This window comes from Pipistrellus kuhlii, unplaced genomic scaffold (genome assembly GCF_014108245.1).
Source record: "Pipistrellus kuhlii isolate mPipKuh1 unplaced genomic scaffold, mPipKuh1.p scaffold_m20_p_6, whole genome shotgun sequence".
Lineage (NCBI taxonomy): Eukaryota > Metazoa > Chordata > Mammalia > Chiroptera > Vespertilionidae > Pipistrellus > Pipistrellus kuhlii.
Genome location: NW_023425562.1, coordinates 75,393,123 through 75,411,173, shown reverse-complemented (window position 1 = coordinate 75,411,173; position 18,051 = coordinate 75,393,123). Strand labels below are relative to the sequence as shown.

At 55.0% G+C, this 18,051-nt stretch overlaps 1 protein-coding gene across 4 annotated transcripts in view; it reads right to left on the bottom strand.

The window, feature by feature from the left end:
- Window positions 1–18,051, bottom strand: part of BCAS4 (breast carcinoma amplified sequence 4) — a 57,196-nt gene that overhangs the window by 35,653 nt on the left and 3,492 nt on the right. For 2 of the 4 annotated variants that reach the window (XM_045574572.1, XM_036419843.2), the window contains exon 2: window positions 8,166–8,237. The exons of 1 other annotated variant lie outside the window; for it this stretch is intronic. In XM_045574572.1, the coding sequence (XP_045430528.1) occupies window positions 8,166–8,237 (72 nt within the window). Of the gene's footprint in view, window positions 1–8,047; window positions 8,238–18,051 lie in introns of all 4 variants that reach the window. One more of the 4 variants, XM_045574571.1, reaches the window with a different exon arrangement.

Here is an 18,051-nt window from a genome sequence, read left to right as displayed (position 1 = left end):
GTTAACAGGGCAGCACTGGGTGAGGGGTGTGGGAACTCTCTGTACTGCCTCGGCAACTTTCCCGGAAATCCAAATCTATTCCACAGCAAAGCACGTAAATACAACTTTAACAAATGCTGCAGCGGTGAAGCCTGGATGAACAGCAGATTCAATATATCCCAAGAAACTGGAAACACGAATCAGAAAGGACATATGCACCCCTATGTTCATAGCAGCACAACTCACCATAGCTAAGATTTGGAAACAGCCTAAGTGCCCATCAGCAGAGTGGATTAGGTAACTATGGTACATCTACACAACGGAATACTACGCTGTGGTAAAAAAGGAGTTCTTACCATTTGCAACAGCATGGATGGAGCTGGAGAGCATTATGCTAAGTGAAATAAGCCAGGCAGAGAAAGATATATATCACATGATCTCACTCATTTATGAAATATAATGAACAACATAAACTGATGACCAAAAATAGATCCAGAGACAGAGAAACATCGATCAGACCATTAAACCTCAGAGGGAAGGTAGGGGAGGGTGGGGGTAAGGGGGAGAGATCATCCAAAGGTCTTGTGTGCATGCATGTAAGCCTAACCAATGGACACAGACAACAGGGAGGTGAGGGCATGGGGGGTGGGGAGTTAGGGGAGGTAATGGGGGAATAAGAACACATATGTAATGCCGTAATAAATAAAGAAATTAAAAAAAAAAAAAAAGAGGTGAAACTGGTTTGGCTCAGTGGTAGAGCGTCGGCCTGCGGACTGAAAGGTCCCAGGTTTGATTCCGGTCAAGGGCATGTACCTTGGTTGTGGGCACATCCCCAGTAGGGGGTGTGCAAGAGGCAGCTGATCGATGTTTCTCTCTCATTGATGTTTCTAACTCTCTATTCCTCTCCCTTCCTCTCTGAAAAAAATCAATGAAATATATTAAAAAAAAAAAAAAAAAAAAAAAAAAAAGGCAGCAGCTTCAGCAACATGGGCCTGCGTCCCCCCAGGCACGGAAGCTGCTCCCTCCAGATGGGATCTCTCGGGCTTCCATAGCCGCCACCCCTCCCTAACGCTCACCATGTCCACGTGCTGCCCGGCTCCCGTGGCGCCTGCATTTGCTACACGATAGGGAAACGTCCTCAATGTCCCCCTTCTTCCGCTTCTAGAGGGAAGCCCATCTCTCAGCGAGGTCACCCGCAGAAGCAGTCGCCAGGACTCAATCCGGAGCAGCTAACTCGTGGCGAGGACAGAACACGTTGGATCAAATGTGACATTTTCTTCCTATTAATTGGTAAGGAAACATATTGGGGGAGGGGGGGTGAGAATCAGAAGGACTTGGTCTTAGCAACCTACAGGAGAGAGGCGAACGCTGCAGAGAGGGGATTCCCGGAGCATCCCCCGCCCTCCTCTGAACCCGAAGGAATCAGAGGAAAGACGTCTGTGGGCCGAGCCAGGGCCCCTCTGAGGCTGCTGGCCCACGGCCAGAGCCGCGGGTGTGAGGGCGCTCCTGCACCTGCCCAGAGGCAGGCTGGACGCTGGGGAAAGCAGAGGGTAATTTTGGGGAGACGGGCCCTGTAAAGGGGAACTATTTCATCTTCAGCCTTATTTTACTGGTGATGAAACAGGAAAAGCCAGGAAAAGGGAATGCGCTGGCCCAGAACCACAGAGCTACAAAGTGGGAGATGGGGGACTCCAACCCAGGTGGGTCTGAGGCCATCCCCCCAAACCAGAGATCCGCACTCACGTCCCGTCTCTGCACAGAGAACCAGCGTCGTGCCTTACACACACACACACACACACACACACACACACACATGCAAGGAGCCAAGAGGAGCACAGCCAGGTGCCACGACCTAAAATTAAGACTCTTTCCCTTAGAAACCCCGGGTTCCAGCTGCTGAAGACCAGGCCGCACGGAGGCCGGGTTCCACCTGGCAACACCCATCCAGCTGGGTGCCAGCTGCCTGCTCTGGTTAACCACAGTCCCCACCCGGCCTGTATCCCCAGCACCGTGTCCCTGGAAAACCTGTGCGATTCCCTTGTCACAGGGGCATCAGAGGGAAGCCACATTCCTTCTCTCACAGCCAGCCCACGACACAGCATCGCGTCCAGGCACCCGGGGGTGCGTGTTTTGTCTGTTCCCCAGAAGAGCAGAGAGGTCAGTGAGGAACCGATGCTTTGGAGCCCCTGGCAGGATGACCCCAGGCACTTCACTGGGTGGGGGCCTGGCAGGCTCTTCCCTTCCCAGCCTGTTCCCCCTCCTCCCGGGAGCTGAGCTCGGAGCCCCGACGTCTGGGCAGTGGGCTGGAGGGCTGGAGCAGAGACTGCTGTCCAGGATGATTCACGGCCCCAGGAAGGAGAGCAAATGCACTTGACCCAAGAACACGCACCAGCGCCAAATGCAACTGCTGGGCCCAGGCCAGCAGGACACTCTCTCCATTATGTGAGCGAAGGGAGCGTCTGCTCCCCGCCAGAAGGTGGGCCCGCGGCCACGGGGGTTTCAGAGGGCCCTGGCCAGCTGCCCCAGCCCCAGAGGGCGCCGCGGCGGCTCTGCAGTCCGGCGTCTATACCATCCGTGTCCCAGCCTGCCAGTGCTGGGATGCCGGGGACGATGACCTCGGCGGCTAATGCGTGTGGGTCACCTGGTACACAGCAGGCCCTGGGCTCAGCAATTACTTTTAACTGGGTGTGCATATGACAGAAAGAGCCCAGGCCTCACGCGGACAGCTCGATCGCCTTGTACACGTGTTTACATCTGTGTAACCATCTACAGAACATGCTACAGCCTGTGCGGCTCCGTCAGCCTCCTCCCAGGCATCCACCCTCCCAACGCTGGCCGCTTTCTGACTCCCGTCACCATTCATTATTTTGCCTATTTTTGAATTTCACGCTAGGGTAAGGTGACCAGACGTCTTGATTTTTTTTTTTAATATATATTTTTTAATTTTTTTATTGATTTTTTTTACAGAGAGGGATAGAGAGTTAGCAACATCGATGAGAGAGAAACATTGATCATCTGCCTCTTGCACACCCCTCCACTGGGGATGTGCCCGCAACCAAGGTACATGCCCTTGACCGGAATCGAACCCGGGACCTTTCAGTCCGCAGGCTGACACTCTATCCACTGAGCCAAACTGGTTTTGGCCAGACGTCTCGATTTTTAACAATTTGTCCCACGTCCCTCGGCGTTTTAAAAGTGTCCCGATTTTATGCTGAGACTGGTTTGGCTCAATGGATAGAGCGTCAGTTTGGGGACTGAAGGGTCCCGGGTTTAATTCCGGTCAAGGGCACGTACCTTGGTTGCGGGCATATTCCCAGTAGGGGGTGTGCAAGAGACAGCTGATCGATGACTCTCTCTCATAGATGTTTCTAACTATCTCTCTCCCTCCCTCTCTGTACAAAATCAATAATATATATATATTTTTAAAAAGTCCCGATTTTTGGAAAAATCGGAACTTTTTTAAAACGCCACAGGACGAATTGTTAAAAATCGAGACTGTCCCACCAAAAGTGGGATGTCGGGTCACTTACGCTAGGGGAGCCACATAGAGTGTATTCCGTGCCTGGCTTCTCACTCCGCATCACGTCTGTGAGAGCCGCCATGCGATTGCAGGTGGCGCCCCCTCCCTCCCTGTGCTCCGTATGAGATCCCCCATCCTCCCCTCCTGCAGCCGGCGGACATGGGGCGCCGTGAACGCAGCTGCTGTGCACACTGCGCTCAAGCCTTTGTGGACATTTGTTTGCATTTCTCCTGGGCAACTATCTAGGGCCACGGCGGCTGGAATGTGGGGTAAGTAGAGGCTTGACTTTGTAAGGAATCACCAAACTACTTTCCAAAGTGGCTCTGCCCTCTGGCATGTCCGTCCTTCCCACACCGGCCACGGTCTGTCCCTTTCATTGGGGTCACACTCCTGCCTCACCTGTTCCTCGTGGTAACTCTGCAAAGGGATTCGCTGTTAGTGGCTAAACATGCCCCCAAATTCTTTTTTTTTTTAAACATATTTTATTGATTTTTTACAGAGAGGAAGGGAGAAGGATAGAAAGTTAGAAACATCGATGAGAGAGAAACATCGATCAGCTGCCTCCTGCACACCCCCACTGGGGATGTGCCCGCAACCAAGGTACATGCCCTTGACCAGAATCGAAACCGGGACCTTTCAGTCCGCAGGCTGACGCTCTATCCACTGAGCAAAACCGGCTTTGGCCCTCCCACGTTCTTTACGTCCTTCCAGGAACAGGTGGGTCTAAGTCCTCTCCTCATGGATCTGATCTACGTGACTGATTGGACAAAAAAAAAAAAAAAAAAAAAAAGATGGACGTGACCCTGTGTCGACTTCCATACGCAAGCCTCCAGAGCCCGGCTCCTTCCGCTTCCAGTCTGCTGGCGTGCTTGCTCTGGGGGCCACACCGCCATGCCACGAGGCAGCCCGAGCTCAACACGTGGGGGGCTGCACAAAGGACCAGCATGCCTGCCAGGCCCCAGCTCCCCCACCCCCATTCCACATCAGCACGTGAGAGGAGAGCCACCGTGGACAGCCCCAGGCAACAGGTGCCCTGGGGCTCAGCCAGGCCGCCCTCGGACCCTGTCTTGGTCCACATCATGCGTGGCCGTCGTTTCACAGCCCATGTCCTGGGGTTGCTGTCTTCCAGCAGATCATCGGAACCTCTCTCTCCGTTTACAGAGCAGAAAATAAAGGCATGGAGAGGTGACGTGCTGTGCCCAGGGCCCCACAGCGGGGAGACCGGAGCTTGAAGGGGCCTCTTCCCAAGGTCAGACAGGCTGCAGGCGCAGGGGAGCGAATTCCAGGCACCGAGAGCCACCAGGGACAGGCCGGCAGAGAGTTAATGCGCCAGGGGGAAGTCGGACTCTCTACTCACAGCCTGATTTTACCAGAAATGAAGCCGCTTCTCTCTGGACTGTGTACCAGGGAGCCCGGCTGCTCTCAGACCTCTAACTGGATCAGTGTTTCCAAAAGCCGAGGCGGGGGCCGGACTGTGGTCCATGGTGTGACATCACCTGCCGCCCAGAGGTCCCCACACATCCCATTCCTCAAAGGAACGGAGGTCTGAGCGGGGCTGCCAGCTGGACCCTCCCCCTGTGTGTGGCGCTCACACACCTGGATGCAGACACACCCGCTAAGCTAAGCCTCAGCTGTTGGGCCAGAGGACCCCCTGATGTAAACAAGGGCAGCACAGAGCATCAGCGAAGGGCTGCAAAAGCAAAACGCCCACCGGGGCCACAAGAGTGCGTCCTGGGCACGTTCCGTCTGTGCAGACAGGCTCCTGCCGTCAGCACGTGAGACAGTCTTCATGGCCACAGAAGTCACTCTCTCCCATTTCTCAAAACAGGGCGCTCTTGGCCGGGCTTTATTTGCCCGCTTTCAGGAGGGCCCAGAGTGCAGAGAACGCTCCCTCCTCAGACACGCAAGCAGAGGATGGCGTCCGGCCAGTGGCCCTGGAGCCAGGGAAGCTCCGGGGCCGGGGGACAGGGCCAGGCCTCAGGGGCAGCCACGATGCAGCTCCGGCTGATGGGAACCAGCACTCAACGGGGGCCAGATCTTGGTTTTTCTAAGAAGCCAGGAATCCAGATTTGGGGCATGACATTCTACCGTTTCCCCGAAAATAAGACAGTGTCTTATATTAATTTTTGCTCCCAACGATGCGCTAGGTCTTATTTTCAGGGGGTGTCTTATTTTTCCATGAAGAAGAGTATGGTACACATTTATTGTTAAATGAAAATAAAGGAAATTTATTACCTGTATATGGTACGGTAGTACGGTAGTTGTCAACACAAACCAGACAAACTGTGAATCCTACAGTTTCAAGAATTTACTCATTTAGCCGAAACCGGTTTGGCTCAGTGGTAGAGCGTCAGTCTGCGGACTGAAAGGTCCCAGGTTCGATTCTGATCAGGGGCATGTACCTTGGTTGTGGGCATATCTCCAGTAGGGGTTGTGCAAGAGGCAGCTGGTCGATGTTTCTCTCTCATCGACGTTTCTAACTCTCTATCTCTCTCCTTTCCTCTCTGTAAAAAATCAATAAAATATATTTAAAAAAAAAAAGAATTTACTCATTTATTCAATGACAATCATGTCATCATCTTCTGGAACATCATCATAACAATCCAATTCCTGAATTTCCTGGTGAATTTCTTGTGACTCCATTTCTTTCAGAATCAGTGGACCAAATCTCTCATGTTTAGCAATAGCATTCTGAGACAGAGTCTAGGAGGGCCTTATTTTCGGGGGGATGCCTTATATTCCTCTCAGAAGGAAACCTGTAAGTAGGTCTTATTTTCAGAGGATGTCTTATTTTCGGGGAAACACGGTAGAAAGGACAGCAGCGAATTCCTTCCCTGCAGTCTCCCTCCCCCAAAAAAACACACACACAAAAAACAACAACAAAAAATCCAACATATCTGCAGCAGCTGTGGGCACCTGAGTGCGGCCTCAGAATGAAATCTTTGTGGGAGGGTGTCTCCATCTCGGAGTTCAGAGAGGACCCTACAGTCTCGGGCCTCCTGGCCTCCTAAACACGACTTCCCCCATAAGCCCTGGCGGTTTTCAAGGCAGGCGTGGCCTGTCCACGCTGACTCCCACCCCAGCTGTGTCGGACCCACAGGGGTCTCCTTCCACAGGAGGATGGGCTAGGACTTGTCAACAACAATGTCCTGGGTCCCGTCCACACCGTCTTCCAAATCCGCCCTCACCTGTGGGCCCTCACTGCCCAGGCTGCGCCCGGCGTGCCCTGCCTGGACCCGCTCTCCTGAGCAGTGAGTTCTTTCCGTGTGTCCTCAACCCCCAAATTAATCACCATCTCTCCTATGACGCCTTCCCAATTTCCCGGGTAGAATTTAATGCTTCTGCTTCCCCCCCCCCCCCCTTTTTTTTTTTTAAAGCAAACCAAGTCTTAGGGATTACGTGCCCGTTCCTTCTGGACCCTCTTTCTCTTTACAGAACTTCTGCACCTGAGCACAGCGCGATGACGGCGTTCCCACAGTGAATGACAGCAGCCGGAGCACACGTCGCCCTCCCAGCAGCCTGGGCTCGGGGACAGCGGTGGGCCCTGCAGCCTCGGACCCACCCAGGGCCCAGCCAGAGAAGGTGTCCATATTTGGTGAGGAAGAAAACCATGAGAGGCCATGAAGTCTGTCTGATTGCCCAGCTCCCACCCGAGCCACCACCTGCACTAAAATATCGGCTCTCGAGAAGGACACACACAGGCCCTCGTGGGTCCGTTTCCGTCCGTTCACTGCCATGCCCAGGCGGGCACCAGGCAGGCCTGTAGGATGATGGGGGCTGACACGGTGCCCATCGCATGGGGCTGCTTCCAGGGGCAATGAGGTCACACAGGAGACACACTCCGTGGGGTGCCTGGCGCGGAGCAGATGTGCAATAAACATCTGGGCTACCTGGCTGTGATCCCATAGGCTCCCAGGCTCCGCTGGAGACCTGGCTGCCCGGCCACAGTCTGCACACAGGGCTGGCCGGGCAAGGCTGCAGCACGGACTCTACCCTCCCGGCTCCAGGCTCCCAGGCAGAAGCCTCCATCTCTGGTTGCCGGGTTGCCTTTAATAAGCTTGGGCATTTCCAGAATGTTCCATCATCGCTCCTTGGGGCCTCACACCTGGCTGGCAGCAAGCCCGGGGACACCAGGATCTAGAGGAGCTTTCTAGAGAGTGGGGAGTGGAGATCTTGTCCTCTGGGCCTCAGGCACCCTCTTCCATGTTGTTCCCCACCCAACTAAGGGGACCCCAAAACCAGGGTAGGAGGCAAAGGTGGGGAGCAAGAGGGTTCCGGAAGGAGGCGATGCCAGGGCTAGCCCGGCTGCGCCCGCCTTGCAGGGCCTCACAGGCCTGAGGCACTTCCTGGTGCCTCCACATCTGCCCGGGAGCTGAGGGCGAGGAGTTAAATATAGTCTCAGCGTCCGCACGGCTGCATCGGCGCCGAGAGTGCCACCTGCTGGCCGGCGCCCGCTCCTGGAGGAAGAAACCACCGGGGAGGACGCAGCAAGATGGCCGGCAGGACGCCTGGGCGTGGGGGGAGAGCGAGGTGCGGTTTTCCGCTCACCGCTGGCTGAGGCCCCACTCCTGCTGGCTGGCAAATCCCCACCCAAATGGCTTCCCCAGAAACTCAGGCAGGGCCTGGCGTGGCCTGCGGAAACCATGCTCCGGCGGGCGGCACTCACCATGCCGGCCCGGCTGCAGATCTCCTCCAGCCGCAGGAGCATCCCCTTGATGGCCTCCTCCACCTCCTTCGCCTGAGAGACACCGTCCTGGGGGTTAGCGAATGGTTTCCAGGGAGACAAGCGCCCCTCGTTTTTAAAAAGGGCAAGTTGAATGTCAGGGTTATCTGCCCAGTTCCCTCCAGAACAACTCTTCCTTTGCAAAACCTCTCCCAGCCTCACGTGAAACAGGGATAATCTGGGCACAGTCTTGGTGCTTGAGGGCTGGGCAAAACCACCGTGGGCCAGCCACTCCACGCAGCTTTCAAAAGACATGACACAAATACCAACAGGAAGTATAACAAAGGTACCCCTAAGATCCCTGTTGTTTGGACGAGGAAACTTAGGCTCAGAGAGGGGAGGTAACCTGCTCAAGGACACACAGCCAGCCAGTGGCGGGGCCAGGACTCTCATGTAGGTCTGAGCCCCCAGTCTCAACGCCGGCTCCAATAAACCGGGAGGCACGGCTCCTGAAAAACAGAGAGGAAGCATGAGCCGTGGGAGATGCAGAACAGAAGCCGAACCTGTGACTGCACAGCACGCGTGTGCTCCACAGACACTGGCCTGCGGTGACAGCACTCGCCGTGGACGGCCCAGAACGCACTCTCACTACTGTCCGTTGTGTGCAGTGCAGCTGGAACGGGGGCCCTATGGTTTCTGGGAAACCCTGTCATTAGCCCTGGAGAGCAGGGATTGGGGAGTGTGCCGAAGGAGGTTTTATGTAGAGTGAAGGGTCCCAGCTCCTGTGCCCGGGGCCGGGTGGTGACCGAGGGACACATCACGGGGCCTCGTGCGGATCTCGAAGGTGCCAGACCCTTTCCTTTTCCAAGAGAGGCCAGAGATTCTCACCTCATGAGAAATGTCCCAGTTTTTAACCAGTGGCACAAATTAAAAAAAAAAAAAAAGGTACGTTTTTTCCTAACACTCCACGGACCAAGTTAAACACACATGTGAATGGGTGGGCCAGTATATAAGCCCTGCTTTCATCACGTGTGTAGAAATTAGTCTGACCCTTTCTTTCCCCATCAGGGATGTACAACGCTCAAGGCTTATAAAATAAGGGAGGGTTTCGTGTGTGTGTGTGTGTGTGTGTGTGTGTGTGTGTGTTTTAATATATTTTATTGATTTTCCACAGAGAGGAAGGAAGAGAGCTAGAAACATCGATGAGAGAGAAACATTGTCCAGCCGCCTCCTGCACACCCCCTACCGGGGATGTGCCAGCAACCAAGGTACATGCCCTTGACCAGAATCGAACCTGGGACCTTTCAGTCCATTGAGCCAAACCGGTTTCAGTCATGTGTTTAAAAATAAATAAATAAATAAAAAAATTCCAGGCATCTAGGAAGAAACTTCTAGAGTGACCCTGAGCCTCTCTCTCTGGCTCACCAGGCCAATCATGCTGCCCAGAGAGATGACACGGACATTTCTGGGCGGCCCGGGACCGCCCCTGACACCCGAAGGCCCCTCAGCACCCACCTGCCTGGGAATGCTTAGCCGGTGCAGGAGCCGGCAGCTTGCAGCGCCACGGCCACAAAGTAAACGGCTGCGAAAAGCCATCTTTCCGGCAGGAGTATAAATAGTACCAGGGGCAATTTTAAGCTCTGGAGCCTTCATCTCACAGCTGGGACTATTTCTGTGCCTGCACGGGGGAGGCTTGACAGGGGAGGGCGACCTCAGCCGAGGGAGGCTGGGACACACACAGGAAGTTCTCCCCCCTGAAGTGAAATCATGGTACAATGTCTTGAAGGCGCCGAGGGAGGAAGAAGGTGCAGAGTGTTGGCTGCTCCTTCTGATGCAGAGACGAGTGAGAGACGGGAGTGGGCATGGAGGGGTGCTGGAGACCCCCTCGGACCGCTGCCTCCTTCCCGAGCTGCGCCTGAAGCCCTGCTCCAGGGAAGCGCGTCTAAGCCTGTGTCGGCGGGTGCAGAAGGGAAGTTACTCGGTCCTGGGTTCAAATCCCACCTTCTCTTTTGCCAGCCGTGACCTTGACCCAAGGGTTTAATGTCTGCCTTTCGGTTGGCTGCCCTGTGACAGGAGCCTCGGCCGGACAGGGCTGGCGGGAGGCTGACCTGACAATACATGTGGCTGCATTTAACAGACAGCCTGTGCACAGTAGGTGTGTACGTGGTTGCTTTCTGTCTCTGTCTCACTGGATCGCAAAAGCAAGGGCTGATCACCATAAGTGGGTCATCTCATTTGAGCCTCAGGAGAAAGCCATCCAGCAGGTGCTGGAGTGTCCCCCTTTTCTGGACTGAGAAACAAAGGACCAGAAAGATTAAGTCACTTGCTCACGGTCACGCAGCTCCTGAGTACAGAAGCCAGATTTGACCCCCGGGCGCTGCCCCTGGGGGAGGGGGAATGTGTCCCCCTCATCGCTGCCTGTCAGCTCTCTTCTCCCCGTCTCCCCGCCCACCTCCTGGTACTCAGGGTAGTGCCCCGGGCAGGAGACAGCCCACAAAGCGTTTGCTGACTTGTCTGGTGGACCAAGGGAGGAATAAGCCCAAGACTTTCCCAACCCACAGGAAGGAGCTCAGCATTAGCGCCCCACAGGCCCACAAATCGTTCAGGGGGCCATTTTCTCTCCAGATAATCCCCTAAGTGGCCTCAGAAGGCAGAGGCCTGCCGGCTGCAGCCCACACACCCTCTGCAGCAGCCCGTACTCAGGGTGAATGCCCTTGCTGTCCTCTGTGACTCCCCGGGCACACACTGTCCCCCTCCCAGGGGAAGGACACAAATGGCTCACTTTAAGTGACATTCAGGGCGCGGCCAGTGGACACTTATGTCAACGCATGTGAAGCACAGCGTTTGCTTTCTTCTCCCACAATCCCCTCTGCCCAGAGCGCCAACTGAAACTTCCCAGCTGGGCTGGCAACAAAAAATCCACCACACACACGCACACACACACACACACACACACACGAAAAGGGGCTGGCTCCTGCCTGCCAAGTGACTGGCATAAAAAATCACAGGAAGACCCTCCTGCTATGGTCTTCTCTAACTCAGCCAGTGGAAACACCATTGTCTAGTTGCTCAGATAATGGAGCATCCTTCTGCCTTAAAAGTGTATCCCAGCCGAGACTGGTTTGGCTCAATGGATAGGCTTGGGGACTGAAGGGTCCCGGGTTCGATTCCGGTCAAGGGCATGTACCTTGGTTGCAGGCATATCCCCAGTGGGGGGTGTGCAAGAGGCAGCCGATCGATGACTCTTTCTCATCGATGTTTCTAACTCTCTCTCTCCCATCCTCTCTATATAAAATCAATAAAATATATATATTTTTTAAAAGTGTATCCCAAATCCGACCGCTTCCCCCCCGTCTCCCTTGCCACCACCCAGGCACAGGGCACCGTCCTCTCCTGCTGGGACTAGTGCAGCAGCCCACTCACCGGTCCCTGCTTCCTCTCTGCTCCCCTCAGTCCGCTCCCCTGAAAGCCCCTGTTAAACCCAGTGTCCTCAGCTCAGAATCTCCCGCCATGCCACTTCGCAGCTGCGAGGGTGGCTACGACCCCAAACGTGGAAGCAGTAAGTGTTGGCGAGGATGAGGAGGGAGCACCCGGAACCCTCCTCGGACCCCGCAGGCGGGACCATGATTTTGTGTAGCAGCCAGCGGCGCTTCTTCCAAAGGTTAAACACAGAGTCACCCTACGACCCAGCAACACATCCCAAAGGCTATCCAAACACCTCCACACACACACTGTTAGAAACCTGGACACTGTTCTTTCGAGATATATATATAAATAATTGATTTTTACAGAGAGGAAGAGAGAGGGATAGAGAGTTAGAAACATCGTTGAGAGAGAATCGCTGATCAGCTGCCTCTTGCACACCCCCTATGGGGGATGTGCCCGCAACCAAGGTACATGCCCGTGACCGGAATCGAACCCGGGACCTTTCAGTCCACAGGCCAACGCTCTATCCATTGAGCCAAACGGTTTAGGCTGGACACTGTTCTTAACAGCCGAAAAGTGGAAATAGCTCACGTCCATCAGCTGATGAACGGACAGAGAAAATGGGCTCCATCCACACAGGGGAATGTTAGTCAGCCACATAAAGGGGCGGGTCCCGCTATCCGCCGCCCCACGTACGGACCTGGAAAACATGCGAGTGAAGAGGCCGGACACGAAAGCCATGGTCACACGGTTCCTTTGACGTGAACACCCAGAAGGGGCGGATCCACAGAGACGGGAAGTACACTGGGGTTGTCTCCCCCGAGGGATGCGAGAAGGAGAGATAGGGAATGGTCACGGGGTTTCTTTCGGGGGTGATGGAATGTTCTGGAATGGGGCGACGTTTGTACAACAGAGTGAATATACCAAAGAACCCTGAATTACATACTTTCAAATGGTCATTTTATGTTGTATGAATTATATCTTAATTTAAAAAAAAATGCTCTCCTCCTTTCACCTCATTCAGTAATGTCAAATAAACTCTCTCTCCTTATACCAGTGGTCAGCAAACCACGGCTCTCGAGTCACATGCGGCTCTCTGGCCCCTTAAGTGTGGCTCTTCCACAAAATACCATGTGCGGACACGCACATACAGTGCGATTGAAACGTCGTGGCCCATGCGCAGAAGTCGGTTTTTTGGCCTGGGTGAGTCTGATTTGAAGAAGTGGTGTTAGAACACTCAAGGGGCCAAAGAGCCGCATGTGGCTCGCGAGCCGCGGTTTGCCAACCACTGCCCTATACCATCTGGACCCTCCCCCTCCTCTCCAACCTCATCACCGGCTGCTCACTCCCCACCAGTCACACCAGCCACGTCCTCACCCCAGGGCCTTTGCACCTGCTGTTCCCTTCCCTGGTGAAGCTCATTCCCTGCTTCCTTTGCTCTTCGATGAGGCCTCCCCTGACCTCGCAACTCGCCTGCCATTCCCTGCCTTGCCCCAGTTTATTTCTCTTTACTTTTACCACCATACTACATATTTCACTTGTTTCCTTTCATTTTCCTCCATTGAAATAAAAGCTGCTGGAGGGCAGGGATGCTGATCTATTTCGTTCCCCTTTGTATTGCCAGGGCCTAGAACAACTCCTGGCACATAGTAGGTGCTTGTGCTTCTAAAGCCGGCCCCCCACCTCCCGCCATCCCATGTACCTTTGTGCAATATGACTCTGCCCATGAGAAGGTGGGATCCGTTCCTCCCACCCCCGAATCTGGCCGGGCCTGTGACTTGCTTTGACCGATAGAATGTGCTAGAAGCAATGCTCTGTGACTTCTGAGTCTAGATCCTCAAGAGACGCTGCAGCACCTGAGTCACTCTCTGAGGACCACGGGCATGTGAGGAGGCCCAGACAACTCAGCTGGAGAGGCCACGGAGAGGGGGCTGAGGTGCCGGATGTGTGTGAGGCCAGGCTGACCTTCCGAGGTGGCCAGGCCTCCGGCCAGTAGGCTCACAAGTAGGCTCAGAACCACCGGAACGAGCCCCATCAGCCCGCACAATCCTGCACCAAAACATGGTAGTTGCTTCCAGCAACTTACGTTTGGGGTCGTTTGTTATGTGACAATGGATCGTGTCCACCGCAGGGAAGACTGGAAGGAGGGAAGGAGGACAGACGTGAGCAAGGACAGGAGGAAGAGGAACGCCCTCTCCTGGAGGAGCCCCACCTGCGAGCAGCAGCCTGGGCTGCTGTGTGGTCCCCACCACACCTCCGACCAGCTCCGTGCCTCGGTTTCCCCATTTGGAAACTGCAGGAAGACAATCCTCAGACTGTCTTGAGATGAAAGCTGAGGAAGTTCAGGTGATTTTTCTGGGTTACTCTCAGGGAGATGCTAGATCCTTAAAAGAGAGGACTGGACCTTGGACCCTGGCAGGGTGTGCGCACTCAGGGGGACCCCAAAACCAGGCAGGAAACGAGCACAGGGGAGTGGCTTAGCTCGGGAGAGCTTTCCCCAGGCGGCTTGTTTTCCGTTTCCTACTTCTGATGGAGCCCTTCGACTCTGAGAACCACAGCACACGAGCAGGCAGCGGGCACTCCGGGCAGGGCGGCAGCAGGGAGGGGTGGGGACTGTGGCCACCTAAAGAGGTGGCCGCTACTCGGCTCCAGTGGATTGCTCCAGGCAGGAATGCACCACACCTGTTTTGTTCAAGACGTTTATGGAAACTCTCCCAGTTCAAACATGTTCAAAACTAACCAACATTTTTAAATCACCATGACGGCCACACAAACCTGTCCACCGGCTGAATGGGGTCTTCAAACCTCTGGCCTATCAGTGTCTTTAACACACAAACATACATGAAACGTCCAGAAAAGATCAATTTATATATAGAGAGAGTTGATTAGAGGGGGTGGGGGGAGGGAGAGCCAAGGGGAAGAGGGTTTCTCTTGGGGGTAATGAAAATGTTCTAGAAGTGATTGTGGCTGATGGTTGTGTAACTCTGTGAATATATAAAAAGCCATTCAATTGTACACTTCCACGGGTGAACTGTGCATACCAGTTCATAGGATTATATCACAGTAACTCTGTACACACACGGAGTGTACACACACAGAGTGTACACACACACACACACACACACACACACACACACGGAGTATACACACACACAGAGTGTACACACACACACACACACACAGAGTGTACACACAGAGTGTACACACACACACACACACACACACACGCCTAGAACTGCACGGTTCATTCCGCCCAGGCCAGGCACAGGACCGGGAACCGAAGCCCTGCCCTGCTGCCCCCGCATTTCTGGAGCGGCCAGTCCTGGGGTTTTTAGGTGAAACTCCCACTCTTGCCTCTCTCTCGGTGCGTTCACAGCGGACTCGGCCGCAGGGACCACTGGGCAGGTGCATCACCACGCGACCGGCCGCGCTGCTGGGCACCGGGCTGCTGGGCACCGCGCTGCTGGGCACCGGGCTGCTGGGCACCGCGCTGCTGGGCACCGGGCTGCTGGGCACCGCGCTGCTGGGCACCGGGCTGCTGGGCACCGCGCTGCTGGGCACCGCGCTGCTGGGCACCGGGCTGCTGGGCACCGCGCTGCTGGGCACCGGGCTGCTGGGCACCGCGCTGCTGGGCACCGGGCTGCTGGGCATCGCGCTGCTGGGCACCGGGCAGCTGGGCACAGGGTGGTTTCTGTGAGTGGGGACTGGTCTTCCCTAAAGCTTCTCGGCTGGTGGGCACTGAGGGTCAGCCAGACGGGGCCTTTGGCCAGGCTCCGGCGGGCTCTCCCTCCCGGCACGGCCACCCTAGGACGAGGGGCAGTTCGGAGCCGGATGGCTCCTTCCACAGCGGGAGAGACGGGAACGCCCCTACAGAGCCTGACCCTCTCCGCGCTCCCGCGTGGCCTGGCTCCTCACACGCCTGAAGGTTCCTATTGCGGGGGGGGAGGGAGTGGCTGAGTCCATGTCCACCCGAAGGGCACATCACTGTCCCCTCCGCCCTCCCCCACCCCCGCTGCCACCCTGCTCCTCCAGCACCCCAGACTGCAGTCCACAAAGCTGCTCACAGCTCGCCCTGCTCAGGGCTTCTATCCATGACCCCGGAATCGGATCCACTCCACGCCATGCCCCCGCCCCCAGGCCCGGTGTGGCCCTGCCCGCGCTCCCCCTTGGTCACCCAGGTCCTCCCACGCGGGCAGCTCCTCATCCCTCCGGACCTGGGCCTTGTGGCACCTGCCAGTCCTCCCTGCGTCTCCATCCCGGCCCTCAGCTGCCTCCTGGTGTCCAGTTCCTCTGATCATTACTAGTCTGCTCCTCTGCCAGGCCAGTCCCCGAGGGCAGGCACCACCCCTGTCCCCCTGGCCTCTCTCGGTGCCAGCGCAGTGCCAGCTCACAGCAGGTCTGCCATAAAGATCCGAAGAAACAGAAGGAAGTTTCCTCAAAAAACTGAAAATGGAACTCTCATTTGACCCAGTAATCCCACTCCTAGGAGTATATCCTAAGAAACCAGAAACACCAATCAGAAAGGATATATGCACCCCTATGTTCATAGCAGCACAATCTACAATAGCTAAGATTTGGAAACAGCCTAGGTGCCCCTCAGCAGATGATTGGATCAGAGAACTATGGTACATCTGCACAATGGAATACTATGCTGCCATAAAGAAGAAGGAATTCTCATCATTTGTAGCAACCTGGATGGAATTGGAGAACATCATGCTGAGTGAAATAAGACAGTCAATGAAAGAAAAACACCACATGACCTCACTCATTTATGGATAATAAGGAACATTTTAAACTGATGAACAAAAAGATAGATACAGAGACAGTAAAAGAAACAGACTGTCAAATTACAGCGGGGAGGGGAGGGAGATATGGGGGAGATGAGAGATCAACCGAAGGACTTGTATGCATGCATATAAGCGTAACCAATGGACACAAAACTCGGGGGGGGGGGCATGTATGGGAGTGGGGGTGGGGTGGGGATTGGTAAGGTATGTACACATATAATACCTTAATTTAAAAAATGAGGGGAGAGAAAAAAAAGAGGAACACATGCATACAGGACGACAGCTGGGTACATAGCAGACTGTGCCTGGCGCTGCCCACAGGCTCCCAGTCTGAGCATGTGAAGACCGAATGCCCAGAGGGACCCGCAGGGCCCAGGACAGCACGCCTGGGGGCGGGGCTTCCCGCGGGCATGCGGGGTTTGCAGGCTGGAAGCGATGAAACAGTCTCCGCTGCCACAAAGCAACAGCCTCATCCACGTCTTCCTTAACACTCAAGGGCACCTTTATGCTTTCCTACGTTAGTCCAGACGCTGGTTTGGAGAAACAGTTCCCTCTCCTCCCATCATGACTACAGACAAACAGAAGTCCAAGCTCCGGGCAAATGGCAACGGGTACCAGCTTCAGTACAGGGGAGCGACAGGGGAAGGTGGGGACTGTGCAAACGGAAACAGGGACCCAGGACTACCAGGCTCTTCATAATTTTAAATAAACAAGAAACTCGGGTTTTAAAAAATGTATATTTTATTGATTCTTTACAAAGAGGAAAGGGAGAGGATAGTCAGAAACATTGATGAGAGAAAAACATCCATCAGCTGCCTCCTGCACACTGCCCACTGGGGATGTGCCCACAACTAATGTACATGCCCTTGACCCGAATCAAACCTGGACCTTTCAGTCCGTAGGCCGACGCGCTACCCACTGAGCCAAACCGGTCAGGGTGAAACTCGGATTTTTTTTTTTTATGATAACAGTTCTTCATGTAAAAAGCCCTCTCTGGTTTGAACCAACCACATCAATCCCTGATCTAATCCAATTGGGTTTAAGGGACCCACCCAGGGTTCCCCTGCCACCATCCTCTGCTCATTCGCCACGATCCTGATCCTGCGTGTGATTAAGGGCTGGCTTCATTTCCTTCCCTCTGGGCCATCAACCCCATCTGTGGGCCGAGGGAGCCCAATGGATTTCCGAAAGACCAGAAATTTGTGGGCATCCGTGCTCGGCCCTGTGGGAGGGCCCTGAGCTTCCCCCTGTTGTGAGTCACAGGGCACCCCAGAGGCAAACATCTCCTCCTCTCCCTGCCACCTGGACGCAGCTTCTGCAAACCCCCTGAAACTTGCCCCAAAAGAGGAAGTTCAAACCAGACAAAGAGAGACAGTAAGAGACACAAAAGCTGGCTGGGCAGAAACCCCCAAGGGCACTGGAAATAGTGGAACACTCACCTGCCAGCCAGTCTCCGCACGCGGCCCCTTGGCAGCCCTGCAGCCGGTGAGCCAGTGCCAAGTGCTGGCAGGGCTCCTCCCTCACCAGCCACCTCTCCCACTGCCCCCTATGCTGCTCTTCCACCTGGGCACCTGCTCCACCCCGCCCAGGGCCTCTGCACTTTCTGGCCCCTCTGCCTGCAATATTTTTCTTCTCCCTCTCAGCCAACTCCTATTCATGCTTCAGGGCTCAGCCTG